Source organism: Pristiophorus japonicus, chromosome 21 (genome assembly GCF_044704955.1).
Source record: "Pristiophorus japonicus isolate sPriJap1 chromosome 21, sPriJap1.hap1, whole genome shotgun sequence".
NCBI classification, from domain to species: Eukaryota; Metazoa; Chordata; class Chondrichthyes; family Pristiophoridae; genus Pristiophorus; species Pristiophorus japonicus.
Window position 1 is genome coordinate 45600977 of NC_091997.1, and position 15158 is coordinate 45616134.

At 50.8% G+C, this 15158-nt stretch overlaps 1 protein-coding gene across 1 annotated transcript in view; it reads right to left on the bottom strand.

Annotated features, from left to right (window-relative positions):
• Nucleotides 1–350: 350 nt before the first annotated feature.
• Nucleotides 351–15158, bottom strand: part of LOC139233676 (proto-oncogene Wnt-3) — a 75549-nt gene continuing 60741 nt past the window's right edge. Inside the window, exon 4 of the mRNA XM_070864078.1 lies at nucleotides 351–830. Within this exon, the coding sequence (XP_070720179.1) occupies nucleotides 351–830 (480 nt within the window). The remainder of the gene's footprint in view (nucleotides 831–15158) is intronic.

Sequence of the window (15158 nt, forward strand, 5' to 3'; positions counted from 1 at the left end):
TCCATCTCAATAAATGACCAGCGAATCTGCAATTTCAAGCTGAGAGCAGATGTTCCTAACCTACCAGTTTTTGGATCATATAATAAATTTGACTTCTCTCTTTCCTCATATGTGCTTTTTGGTTCAGAGTAAGTTTCTTTTTAAGCTGGAAAGCCCTACTTGCTCCTAAGAGAGATTGAATAGATTGGCGAAAAGACTACACTCCCCAGAATTTATTTCTGCAATGTGCATGCACAGTAAAGTGCTCGTGTTTTGTTTTGCCCCGACAGTGACTGGCAGGTTCCAGATTGTGTGACCTTATTTCTTTTGTGTGTGTGTGTGTGTGTGTGAGAGAGAGAGTGAGTGTCCTGTTATTTGCACGTATGCACATCGTACACTCGAACGCACTCCTGGCAGCTGACGTAGCAGCACCAGTGGAATATGCAGTGACATTTCTCCTTGCGTTTCTCCGTCCTGGTGTTATGTCCACGGCCGCAACACAGCAAGTCGCAGCCATCGATGCCGTGAGAGGTCACGTTGCAGATCCTGTCCCTGGTCCCAAAGGAGCCCGTTTCGGGGTTTGGCTCGCAAAAGTTTGGCGAGTTTTCGTAATAGACGAGGTCTCGCTCAGTCGGGGGCTTAAAGAGCTCGTACTTGGCGCGCAGGGTCTCCACCCAGCCGCGGGACTCTCGGTGCTTCTCCACCACCATCTCGGACGCACTGTCGTACTTGTCCTTCAGATAGTCTCCGATGACCCGGAAATCTGGCTGTGCCCACCAACAGGTCTTCACCTCGCAGCTCCCGGACAAACCGTGACACTTGCATTTCAGGTGCATGTGATCCAGGATTGACTGCAACAATGATGGAGAAACACAATTAGCCAACACTAGTTAGGACAGTACAGTATTACCCTGATATATCTGTACATTTAAATGGAGAAAAATTGCAAAGTGCTGCAGTACAGCAGGACCTGGGGGACTGGTGCATGAAACACAAAAGGATAGTATGCAGGTACAGCAAGTGATCAGGAAGGCCAATGGAATCTTGGCTTTTATTGCAAAGGGATGGAGTATAAAAGCAGGGAAGTCTTGCTACATTTATACATGGTATTGGTGAGGCCACACCTCGAATAATGCATACAGTTTTGGTTTCCATATTTACGAAAGGATATACTTGCTTTGGAGGCAGTTCAGAGAAGGTTCACTAAGTTGATTCCAGGGAGGAGGGGGTTGATTTATGAGGAAAGGTCGAGTAGGTTGGGCCTCTACTCATTGGAATTCAGAAGAATGAGAGGTGATCTTAACGTATAAGATTATGAGGGGGCTTGACAAGATGGATGCAGAGAGGATGTTTCCACTGATGGGAGAGACTAGAACTAGGGCACATAATCTTAGAATAAGGGGCCGCCCATTTAAAACAGAGATGAGGAGGAATTTCTTCTCTCAGAGCGTTGTAAATCTGTGGAATTCGCTGCCCCAGAGAACTGTGGAAGCTGGGTCATTGAATAAATTTAAGAGAGATATAGACCGTTTCTTAACTGATAAGGGAATAAGGGGTTATAGGAAGTGGGCAGGGAAGTGGACCCAAGTCCATGATCAGATCAGCCATGATCGTATTAAATGGCGGGGTAGGCACGAGGGGCCAAATGGACTACTCCTGCTCCTATTTTTTATGTTCTTATGTACATCATCAGATATATCAACAGCATCAGCTGTGGCTCAGTGGGCAGCACACTTGCCGAGTCAGAACGTTGTTGAGCACATAAATCTAGGCTGACGCTCCAGTGCAGTGCTAAGGGAGCGCCGCACTGTCAGAGGTGCCATCTTTCAGATGAGCCGTTAAACCGGGGCACTATTTCAAAGAGCAGGGGAATTATCCCTGGTGTCCTGGCCAATATTTATCCCTCAATCAACATAACAAAAAAAAATTATCTGGTCATTAACACATTGCTGTTTGATGTGCACAAGTTGGCTTCCGTGTTTCCCATATTACAACAGTGACTACTCTCCAAAAGTATGTCATTGGTTGTAAAACGCTTTGAGGTGTCTGGTGGTCATGAAAAGCGCTATATAAATGCAAGAATTTCTTTCTTTCTTTACATTTATGTGGAAAAAATCTTTAATATCAACTTATCTGTGATATATTATGTTTATGCACATTTCCTGTCTATAAAATCTTAATTGTAGAAAGATTTCTGTCATGCTTTTGTGTCAACTTTTTCCATTATAAATTCCTTTATCCACATTTATAATGGAACCTGCCTGTCTGCCTGTGTAAATGTTTTATGCTGTAATTACATCCTCCTGCCACTGGTGGCACTATGGTTTCTCGGAGCTGTGGCCCCCAGCAGAGAGACTCCTCTACTTCCCAAATTGCAGTAAATAATAATACAAACTCAAAGTATTACATCAAAATAAGTACAGAATATGTGACTTTAAAATGGTGACTTAATTATGTCTAGGCATCCAGGTCCAATTATCGGCTACCCTATCACCCCACTCCTCATGTACATGAGATATCAAACACAATAGGGCAAAAATTGCAGTCAATGGCTTCCTGCAGGTGGACACTTCCGACCAAAACTTTTTTTTACGAAGGTACCTGGTGGTCCCGGAGGAACATATACTTGCGCTCCGAGGCCTCCTCTCTCAGCTCAGCCCACACATCCCAGGAACGTAAACGCAACCTGGAATCATGTGGGCCTGGACCACCAATGCACATGGAGTATTCTCATTGATGATAATGGTAAGTTCCGTTTGTACGAGCTGCCATTACTATCAATGAGAATATCCCCAAAACTCTGAAACACAACACACTAAATTTAAAAAAAAAACACCTCACATATTTAAAATAAATTGAAATTTAATTTAATTAATTATTTTAGACTGAATTTTTTTTTAATATATATTTTAATAGGGGTAAAAATAAACTAGCCTTAATGAACAGGGTTTTTAATATAAAATTCAGTGATGACATTTAATTTTTCTATTTTTTTAAAACTCCTACACTGGTAAAAGTAGGCTATACGAAGGCAGGCGTAAGAGTTTGAAGGACATTCACTGGGCAGGCCCAATCTCCACCCGCGAAGGCCCTTCCTGCGGGGATGCGTGCGATCTGTCCAAAGACATTTTGACAGACTGCAAATGCCGGTTCTTGGCGCATACACTTCGCGTGCCGAGAACTGGCATTTGTGAGGCTTCTTTGGGTGCGTGCGCGCATCGTACGCACCCAGAGAGGCCGCAATTTACGGCCCTATATATATATTTTTTTTTTCTTTTGGTACCATGCCAAAGCTGCTAAGTATCCATTTAGCACTTCAGCTATATTCTGATCCTCAAACCAAAAGACCCTGCTAAATAACATGAAGGGCCTATGCCATTTAGCTTCTGACATAACTACTCCCATAATTGCCTGGATAGGTCGGAGAGGAATTCTCCCAGATTTTCTCTCTCTAAATCGGCCTGGGTTTTTATCTGGTTTTTGCCAGAGATCACATGGCTCCGGTTGGGGTGGAACATAGAATGTTTCAGTATAAGGGGTGTTGCAGTTTGTGTGAGGCGGATTGGTTGGGCTGGGTGTTCTTTGCCTTTCAATCATTGTTCATAGGTCTATATGTAACCTTTAGGGCTGCTGACCAAGACTGTGCGGCTCTTTGTCGGCCGGCGCGGACACGATGGGCCGAAATGGCCTCCCTCTGCGCTGTAAATTTCTGTTTCTATAAGGCAGGAACATACCGAAGAATGGGATGCTCTAGTTCAGTATTAGGCCAATTGAAGCCACTAACTTTCTCCTTGGGCCACAATCCCAACCAACTTGCGTGAGGGCCACTGGATGATATGATGCATGGAATTATAGAAATTCATAGAAAAATTACGATATAGAAGGTGGCCATTTGGCTCATCGTGTCCATGCCGGTCGATAAAGAGCTACCCAGACTAATCCCACCTTCCAGTACTAGGTCCGTAGCCCTGTAGATTATAGTTCTTCAAGTGCATATCCAAATACCTTTTAAATATGGTGCGGGTTTCTGCCTTTCAGGCAGTGAGTTCCAGACCCGCACTCTGGATGGAGAAATTTTTCCTCACCTCCCCTCTATTCCTTCTACCAATTATTTTAAATCTATGCTCCTGATTGTTGACCCCTCTGCTGAGGGAAATTGATCCTTCCTCTCCACTCTATCTAGGCCCCTCATAATTTTATACACCTCAATTAAATCTCTGCTCAGCCACCATTGTTCCAAGGAAACCAACCCCAGCCTATCCAATCTTTCCGCATAGCTAAAGTTTTTCAGTCCTGGCAACATTCTCATAGATCTCCTCTGCACCCTCTCTAGTGCAATCACATCCTTCCTGTAATGTGGTGACCAGAACTGCACACAGTACTCCAGCTGTGGCCTAATTAGTGTTGCATAAAGTTCTAGCATAACTTCCCTGCTCTTGTATTCTATGCCTCGGCTAATAAATGAAAGCATTCCGCATATCTTTTTAACTACTTTCTCAACCTGTCCTGTTACTTTTAAGGATCTGTGGACATATACTCCAAGGTCCCTCTGTTCCTCCACACCTCTCGGTATCCTCCCATTTATTATGTATTCCCTTGCCTTGTTGCCCCTCCCGAAATGCATTACCTCACACTTTACCGGATTACATGCAGTGGTAGTCTTGCATCCTAACAATATTCCTTTACCTCCTTTGGTGAAATATCACAGGCAGGTGACAAATAGCCCTTTGATGTATTATGACCTCCAACAGTGCAACGTTATACCCAGCCAACAGGGGGCACAATGCGGATAATGGAAGATGTGCAATGCCAGTTGTCCTTCCCGAGATAGAATGCCTCATGTCTGTATGGCAGTCCAACCAGCAACTCTCTGGTCACTGTCAATCTTCACTCAATCACAGCAGATACATTCAAGAGATTCTTAGCCCATGCCCTCCTGTCTTAGCCTGAAGCCCTTACTGCATGAGACCAGAATGGATAACTATTTTCAGCTGAGCAATTACATGCATGGATTCTGGAACAGGCCAACAATACTTGAGAATGCAACATTCTCCATAGAATCACATAGAAATGACACCATGAAAAAGGACCTCCCAGCTGTTTCTCCTTTGACTGTATGAAAGTATAACAGGAAAGATAAACTATTGATAAGAACAAGGATTTATTTGGCAAATTCTGCTTTCTTTAAACTGCAACTAACTACATAGACTAATGTGAATACTACAATATTTCAGAAACTCTTTTGTGCAATGTGTAAAAGCTACCCTTTGTCCTTTGTTACTATACCCAAGAATGGCCAGTGTCACATTAGGGCGACACAGTTCTGACGAAGGGTCATCGACCCGAAACGTTAACTCTGTTTTTCTCTCCACAGGTGCTACCTGAACGGCTGAGATTTCCAGCATTCTCTGTTTTTATTTCACATTAGGGTGGGTTCATGACTATCAAGGAGCCATCAGTATTGGACAATAATGGCTTTGTGACATCATGGGTCCAACAAAGTAATTGAAGTCTGGCATCTGAAGTGCAAAGGACATAGCTTTCAAAAGAAAAAGGGGTGAAATATTTTACACATTATACATATAGTTAACAGGCTATCAGTGAATGGTGTGGGGAAGAGCAGGGGACTAAATGGATCACTCTTTCAAAGAGCTGGCACAGGCATGATGGGACGAATGGCCTCCTTCTTTGCTGCAAGATTCTTTGTGGCATCACAAAGGAAACCAGTATGGGCCAATATGTCTGAGAGTGATATTTTCACAGGTATACATACAAGCATCAATCCAACAAGGGCTTCCCATGAAATTTGCTCCATGACAACATTTAAATCCATGATGGAAGGGCTAGACGAGTTGAATGGCCTTTTCTTATTCCACGCTTTCTTAACATTTTTATACAATTGAACCTCTTGTTTCTGTTCTGAAAATGACTAGCAATGTGTCAACCATGGCAGCAGTGCGTACCATCTGTAAGATGCACTGCAGCAACTCGTCACAGCTTCTTTGACAGCACCTCCCAAACCCCCGACCTCTACCACCAAGAAGGACAAGGGCACGGGAGCACCATCACCTGCAAGTTCCCCTCCCAATCACACACCATCATCACTTGGAAATATATCGGCCGTTCCTTCATCGTCGCTGGGTCAAAATCCTGGAACTCCCTCCCTAACAGCACTGTGGGAGTACCTTCAGCACGGACTGCAGCGGTTCAAGAAGGCAGCTCACCACCACCTTCTCGAGGGCAATTACGGATCGGCAATAAATGCTGGCCTTGCCAGCGATGCCCACATCCCGGAACATTTTTTTTTTTAAAGTTGAGGTGGTTATGCAGATCAGGGTGCTATCAGTAATGACCAAGATCTACAGGACATCAGAGCAAAGCAAGTGAATAATAACATTGGCAATCCAAATGGCTGAAAATTAACCTATTCTGACATTAACACACATAGATTGCCAAGATATAATTTTCAGAAAAGATGCAGAAATAAAGTAATTTGAGTATGTAATCATTTTAAACTTGTTTATAAAGAACATGCATTAAACGGCTTTATACAAGAACGGAATCTTGTAATACGTTAGTAGAGGCAAAGTAAATTAGTTGCTTATAATCAAAGTTGCGCATAATGAATCAAAATTAGTGTCTATGAGTAGGTGTAAACTGTGGCTCACTGGTAACCCTCTCACCTCTGATTCAGTGGGTTATGGGTTCACTGCCGAGGTGTGAGCCATAGAATCTAGTTGGCAGTCCAATGCAGTACTGAGGGAGCACTGCCTTTCAGATGAGATGTTAAGTGGCCTGGCTCATATTTATACAGATTGAGCGTTCAGAATCCAGCAACCTCGGGACCAAGGCCGAGCCGGTTTTTGTGTTTTGACGGATTTTGGAACATCTTTCTGATGTCACGAATCCGGAAACACCCGAGCCCAGGTTCGGGTTTTTCCGGATTTTGGAACATCAGAAAGAGTGGCGGGGGGGGGGGGTACCTGGCCGAGGAGCTGTTCGGGCCCACCAAGGAGGTGTTTGCGTCGGACGGGACCCTGCTGAGGCAGCTGTCGGGTGGGTTGGCCCCACAGTCATGGTGTTCGGGCGGGGCCCCGCCAAGGAGGTTGTCAGGCCAGCCCCGCTAAGGTTGTTTCAGTCAGGCGAGGCCCCGCCAAGTATGTCATCGTCGGACAGGGCCACGCCGGGGGGGAGTTCGCATGGGCAGGTCACGTTGAGGAGGTGTTCATGCAAGCCGGCAAGGAGGCCCCGAGGTCGGGCAGCGGCGAGGCCCCGAGGTTGGGCAGGGTCGCCTTGTCCGGATTCCGGAACATTTTACGGATTCCGGATAGCCCTGCCACAAATTGTCCCGGAGTCCGGATTCCGGAACATTCCGGATTCCAGAACTCCGGATTTTGGACGCTACACCTATACCTCAACCAATATTACTACAGAGTATCTGGTCGCTATCACATTGCTGTTTGTGGGAGCTTGCTGTGTGCAAATTTGGTTCAAGCATTTCCTGCATACAACAGTCAATTCATTTTTTTTTTTAAAGTACTTCATTGGCTGTAAAGTGCTTTGGGATGTCTTGAGGTTGTGAAATGCGCTATATTTCCTTTTTTCTTCATGAAAGGAGCAGAAAGGGGCCAATGTGCAGATATCAAGTCATTGCCAGGAATGTTTTCATATTGATATCACATGAATGGATGGAAGTGTACAGGGAGAGGCATGATATCGAGCAGCAATGTTTGTAAAACACCCGTGGGAGTCTTTCCTTCCCTGTGTCTTGGGGCTGCTGCTAATGTAGCCACGATAGGTTACGGAGGATGAGATTTACTGCTGTCTCCTCTCCTCCTGCTTCCCAGTGACAGACAAGGTAATGAACAGTAACCGTTACACACAAAAAAAAGCACAGTGTTGAATATTTAGATTTCTCTTTTGGAAATTAGAGGTACAGATAGATTTATGGTTTCAGCGCTCAAAACGATTGCTTTGTTGAAGGTGAGGCAAGGAACTCCATAATCTACTGGAATAAGAACATAAGAAATAGGAGCAGGAGTAGGCCATTTGGCCCCTCGAGCCTGCTCTGCCATTCAATAAGATCATGGCTAATCTGATCTTGGCCTCAACTCCACTTCCCTGCCTGCTCCCCATAACCCTTGACTCCCTTATCGTTCAAAAATCTGTCTATCTTCACCTTATTCAATGACCCAGCCTCCACTGCTCTCTGAGGTAGAGAATTCCAAAGATTTACAACCCTCAGAGAAGAAATTCCTCCTCATCTCTGTTTTGACCCCTTATTCTGAAACTATCTAGTTCTAGATTCCCCCACGAGGGGAAACATCTTCTCTGCATCTATCCTGTCAAGCCCCCTCAGAATCTTATACATTTCAATAAGATCACCTCTCATTCTTCTAAATTCCAATCGGTATAGGCCCAACCTGCTCAACCTTTCTTCATAAGACAAACCCTTCATCTCGGGAATCAACCGCGTGAACCTTCTCTGAACTGCCTCTGTGAAAGTGAGAAGTGAAAGTAGTGTTATGTTTACAATAATTGGAGATTTTTTCCATCATAACAGCCCCACCTCCAGCACACAAACATTGACAAGGTTGCTGACAGAGGCGCCCATTCTGTTTGGTGGCCGTGTGTAAACTTGCTCTCCTCAGGTCGGAGTCAGAGGGAATTGAGGGGTACAAGTTGGATGCGGGCCAAGAATGTGATCATGATGTCTAAACAGCATTTGAAAATATAATATAATATAGATGTTCAAAAAAAAAGACTTGCATTTATATGGCGCCTTTCACAACCTTAGGACGTCCAAAGTGCTTTCCAGCCAATGAAGTACTTTAGAAGTTGCAAAGGAGGAAATGCAGCAACCAATTTGCGCACAGCAAGGTTCCACAAACATCAATGCAATAATGACCAGATAATCTGTTTTTAGGGATGTTGATTGAGGGGGAAATATTGGCCAGAAAAACTGTCCTGCTCTTCTTCGAAATAGTGCCATGTTTTACATTCAACTGAAAGGGCAGACGGGGCCTGTTGTAAAGTGTGTGTGTGTGGGGAATTGGGTCAGGGTTGTGATGCAGCCTAATATCTCATCTGAACGACAGCGCCTTTGACAGTGCAGCAATCCCTCAGTACTGCTCTGAAGAGTTAGCCTAGGTAATGTGTTCAAATCCCTGGAATGTGACTTGAATTCATAACCTTCTGACTCAGAGGCGAGAGTGCTATGCACTGAGCCATGGCTGACACCATAAAATGGCATTTTTTAAATGGGTTGCAGGAAGGGTGATGAAGAACAACTAGTATGTAAGGTATAAAGGCTGCACTCTTTCTCTCCTGGCAGTGCTAACTCAGCATGGGTACAGTTCCGCAGACACCCTTAGTCCTCTGGTACTTCACCCAAGTGGCTAAACTTTTACATGCATGATTTCATACAGTATCAGCAGGCTATTTGACCACAGAGTACATCACAGCCAACCCTGATCCTGTCCCCACCAATGCTCGCACACACACACCTTTCAACAGGAACGGCCATGAAAAGCAGGAACCCGGCTGATTTTCCCTTTCCTCCAGCCCAAGGTCACTGAGACCAGCTGGACCAGATCTGGCATGTCAGCGGACACTCAGGATCCAACCGGGATCTTGCTGGTCAGCACGGCTCAGATCCTTGATAGCTGAGCTGGCAAATGCACCATCAGAGAGCAGAGTTTTATATATTTAAGACATCGCTTACCATTACCATGTTAGCAGCACTTCTGATAGTAGAGTTCAAATTAATGCATGTTCATCAGAAACGGAGCTGAGAACCCTGCAACGGAGCTCCGACCAACCCACGACGGAGCTCCGAACACTGCATGACGGAACTGTCTGCAGCTCAGCCAGAAGACCATCACGTGTGAGCCTGTAACTCCAGGATTCCCCGCTCAGGCCTGAGTTAAAATTAGAAATCGGGTCTCAATGATGTCATTGGGCCGCAACATGCCAATGTAACAAAGGACCCCTTTGGCCCCGGGTGCGTGTCCTTGCTGCCTGCTCAGGTGAGCAGGTTAAAATTGTAGATGATGCGATCATGGCGATTAAAGCCAGGGCGATTTTAACTGCCCACCGGCCAAATTTCTGCTGAGCGAGTCAGGTTAAAATTACCCCCCCCCCCACAGCCAAGTGTAAGCAGGGGACCACAGCCACGTCTGAACCTTCCCCCTCCTTCACACACACACCCCGCACACATGCTCCACACATGCTCCACCCCCCGCACACGCTCCCCCCCCCTCATGCTCCTCCCCTCATACACCCCCACACGCTCTCCCGCCTCACACACGCATCCCCCCACACATACACGCTCCCTCCCCCCACACACACGCGCTCCCTCCCCCCGCACACACGCGCTCCCCCCCCCAACTCCACACACGCTTCCCCCCCCACCACACACGCTCCCCCCTCGCCCCTCCACACACGCTCAACCCCCTCCCCTCCACACACGCTTTCCCGCCCTCCCCTCCACACACGCTTCCCCCCCCTCCCCTCCACACACGCTTTCCCCCCCCTCCACACACGCTTTCCCCCCCTCCACACACGCTTTCCCCCCCTCCACACACGCTTTCCCCCCTCCACACACGCTTCCCCCCCCTCCACACACGCTTTCCCCCCCCTCCACACACGCTTCCCCCCCCTCCACACACGCTTTCCCCCCCCTCCACACACGCTTTCCCCCCCCTCCACACACGCTTTCCCCCCCCTCCCCTTCACACATGCTCCCCCCTCCCCTCCCCCCTGCACACGCTCCCCCCCCACACACACATGCTCCCCCCCCCCCCTTCACACATGTTCCCCCCTCCCCGCCAATCACGCTCCCCCCCCCTCCGCACACGCTCCCCCCCTCCCCTCTGCACGCTCCCCCCCACACACACATGCTCCCCCCCTCCCCTCCACGCATGCTCCCCACCTCCCCTCCACGCACGCTCACCCCCCAACGCACGCTCCCCCCCTCCCCTCCACGCACGCTCACCCCCCTCCCCTCCACGCACGCTCCCCCCCCTCCCCTCCACGCACGCTCCCCCCCCTCCCCTCCACGCACGCTCACCCCCCCTCCCCTCACGCTCACCCCCCCTCCCCTCCATGCACGCTCAACCCCCTCCCCTCCACGCACGCTCACTCCCCCCTCCACGCACGCTCAACCCCCTCCCCTCCACGCACGCTCACTCCCCCCTCCACGCACGCTCAACCCCCTTACCTTCCACGCATGCTCACCCCCCCTCCCCTCCACGCATGCTCACCCCCCCCTCCCCTCCACGCATGCTCACCCCCCCCTCCCCTCCACGCACGCTCCCCCTCCCCTCCATGCACGCTCAACCCCCTCCCCTCCACGCACGCTCACCCCCCCCCCTCCACGCACGCTCACCCCCCCTCCCCTCCACGCACGCTCACCCCCCCTCCCCTCCACGCACGCTCACCCCCCCTCCCCTCCACGCACGCTCCCCCCCTCCCCTCCACGCACGCTCCCCCCCTCCCCTCCACGCACGCTCCCCCCCTCCCCTCCACGCACGCTCCCCCCCTCCCCTCCACGCACGTTCACCCCCCCTCCCCTCCACACACGCTCACCCCCTCCCCTCCACACACGCTCACCCCCCTCCCCTCCACACACGCTCACCCCCCCTCCCCTCCACACACGCTCACCCCCCTCCCCTCCACACACGCTCACCCCCCTCCCCTCCACACACGCTCACCCCCCTCCCCTCCACTCACGCTCACCCCCCCTCCCCTCCACACACGCTCACCCCCCCTCCCCTCCACACACACTCACCCCCCTCCCCTCCACACACGCTCACCTCCCTCCCCTCCACATGCTCCCCCCCTCCCCTCACGCTCCCCCCCTCCGCACACGCTCCCCCCCTCCCCTCTGCACACGCTCCCCCCTCCCCACTGCACACGCTCTCCCCCCCCACACACGCTCACCCCCTCCCCTCTGCACACGCTCCCCCCCTCCCCTTCCCTCCACGCACGCTTGCCCCTCCCCCCAAACACACACACACGCGCCCCCCCCAACCTCCACACACGCTCCCCCCCTCCCCTCCACACACGCTCCCCCCCTCCCCTCCACACACGCTCCCCCCCTCCCCTCCACACACGCTCCCCCCCTCCCCTCCACACACGCTCACCCCCCCCTCCCCTCCACACACGCTCACCCCCCCTCCCCTCCACACACGCTCACCCCCCCTCCCCTCCACACACGCTCACCCCCCCTCCCCTCCACACACGCTCACCCCCCCTCCCCTCCACACACGCTCACCCCCCCTCCCCTCCACACACGCTCACCCCCCCTCCCCTCCACACACGCTCACCCCCCCTCCCCTCCACACACGCTCACCCCCCCTCCCCTCCACACACGCTCACCCCCCCTCCCCTCCACACACACTCACCCCCCTCCCCTCCACACACGCTCACCTCCCTCCCCTCCACATGCTCCCCCCCTCCGCACACGCTCACCCCCCTCCCCTCCACACACGCTCACCTCCCTCCCCTCCACATGCTCCCCCCCTCCGCACACGCTCACCCCCCTCCCCTCCACACACGCTCACCCCCCCCTCCCCTCCACACACGCTCACCCCCCCTCCCCTCCACACACGCTCACCCCCCCTCCCCTCCACACACGCTCACCCCCCCTCCCCTCCACACACGCTCACCCCCCCTCCCCTCCACACACGCTCACCCCCCTCCCCTCCACACACGCTCACCCCCCCTCCCCTCCACACACACTCACCCCCCCTCCCCTCCACACACGCTCACCTCCCTCCCCTCCACATGCTCCCCCCCTCCCCTCCAATCACGCTCCCCCCCTCCGCACACGCTCCCCCCCTCCCCTCTGCACACGCTCCCCCCTCCCCTCTGCACACGCTCTCCCCCCCCACACACGCTCACCCCCTCCCCTCTGCACACGCTCCCCCCCTCCCCTTCCCTCCACGCACGCTTGCCCCTCCCCCCAAACACACACACACGCGCCCCCCCCAACCTCCACACACGCTCCCCCCCCTCCCCTCCACACACGCTCCCCCCCTCCCCTCCACACACGCTCCCCCCCTCCCCTCCACACACGCTCCCCCCCTCCCCTCCACACACGCTCCCCCCCTCCCCTCCACACATGCGCCCCCCCCACCTCCACACACGCTCCCCCCTCTCCCCTCCACACACGCGCCCCCCCCTCCCCTCCACACACGCTCCCCCCCCCCAACCTCCACACACGCCCCCCCCCCTCCACCTCCATACACGCACCCCCCCCCTCCACCTCCATACACGCTCCCCTCCCTCCCCTCCACCTCCATACACGCTCCCCCCCCCCCCTCCCCTTTCCAATAGGATAATGGACTGAGGCCATCGCAATGCTCTGATCATTGGTTGAGATCACAGACCAGGGACCGAATCTTGGACCTTCCTGCTCTGAATTGTTGTGAGTGACGCCTCTTTTACCGAAGTGCCAGACTGTTGCCTCTGAAGTTCAAAAAGGACCCAGAATCCAATGCAATCTCGGGCCTTCACCTTTGGGCCCTGGGGACTACTCACTTGCCAAGACTCTGAAGGCTTGTTGCCGTAGGGTGAGACGCTGTTGAGTGAGACGCTGTTGACTTACTGTCTGAGTATGAATAGAAGAGCACACCACAATTGTGCAATTCCACGGCTAATGCAAGTGCTACTTTCATTCGTGGTACACTTGATAACTCCAGTTGCAGCACCAGCTCACGGTGTGATGAAACAAATAAATATCGGTTGCAATGACGTGTGGAAGCAAAGTCAGGAAAGAGAAAAAATATTTAGCCCATCGAAGCTCATTCCTCCAGAACAACAACAAACACTATATTTATTTAGCGCCTTTAACATAGTAAAACGTTCCAAGGCGCTTCACAGGAGTGCTACAAGACAAAAATTTGACAGCGAGCCACATAAGAAGAAATTACGACAGATGATTCAAAGCTTGGTCAAAGAGAGAGTTTTTAAGGAACGTCTTGAAGGAGGAAAGTGAGGTAGAGAGGCGGAGAGGTTTAGGGAGGGAGTTCCAGAGTTTGGGGCCCAGGCAGCTTAAGGTACGGCCACCGACGGCTGAGCGATTATAATCAGGGATGCTCAAGAGGGCAGAATTTGAGGAGCACAGATATCTCGGGGGCGGGGGGGGGGGGTGGGAGGGGGAGGTGTTGTGGGACTGGAGGAGATTACAGAGATAGGGAGGGGCGAGGCCATGGAGGGATTTGTAAACAAGGATGAGAATTTTGAAATCGCGGCATTGCTTAACTGGGAGCCAATGTACAGGGGTGATGAGTGAGCGGGACTTGGTGCAAGTTAGGTCATGGGCTGCCCGAGTTTTGGATGACCTCAAGTTTACGTAGGGTAGAATATGGGAGACCAGCCAGGCGTGCGTTGGAGTAGTCAAGTCTAGAGGTAACAAAGGCATGGATGAGGGCTTCAGCAGTGGATGAGCTGAGGCAGGGGTGGAGACGGGCGATGTTACAGAGGTGAAGATAGGTGGTTTTAGTTATGCTGCGGATATGTGGCCGGAAGCTCATTTCAGGGACAAATGTGACACCAAGATGGCGAATGGTCTGGTTCAGCCATTAACTCTTCCATCTCATGTGCTCACTCTCAGTCTATTGGCCTTGATTATTTTGCTTGGAAGAATTATTCTGAACATTTCTAACTCTTTCAGTAATTATTTTTTCTGATATCGGTTCTAATCTTAAATTAATTTCAATTTATGTATCCCTAGCTCCATTTGTTGGTGCATTGTGAAATAATAATCTGAAATAATGCCTTATTTATACAATTTAATATTTCACACATGTTGCTGCACCAATGGCCTGTCCAACTGTGACTTTTATAAAAGTTAATGCAGCCTAGATAACACTTTCATATTCTACAGAAATTGTTATTTGGATCAAACACTAACATGCTCACTGTCATGACTGTCAATTTGTTTTATCTGTGTTTTGACTCAAATGTTTGTGTTTAAATTGTACAGGGTAAGCAATTATCAGCAAGTGTCCCGACTGCTGGGACAACTGATTGTGGAACTACTGACTGAAATATATCTGTTGCAAGCGCATTCTAATTCTCTGAGTGGTACCTCAAATAAACCCAATGCGACCTGTCGGATCGGGCTTCTATGTTACCGGGCGGAGCGGTAAATTTTGCGCCGGCAAATGGTT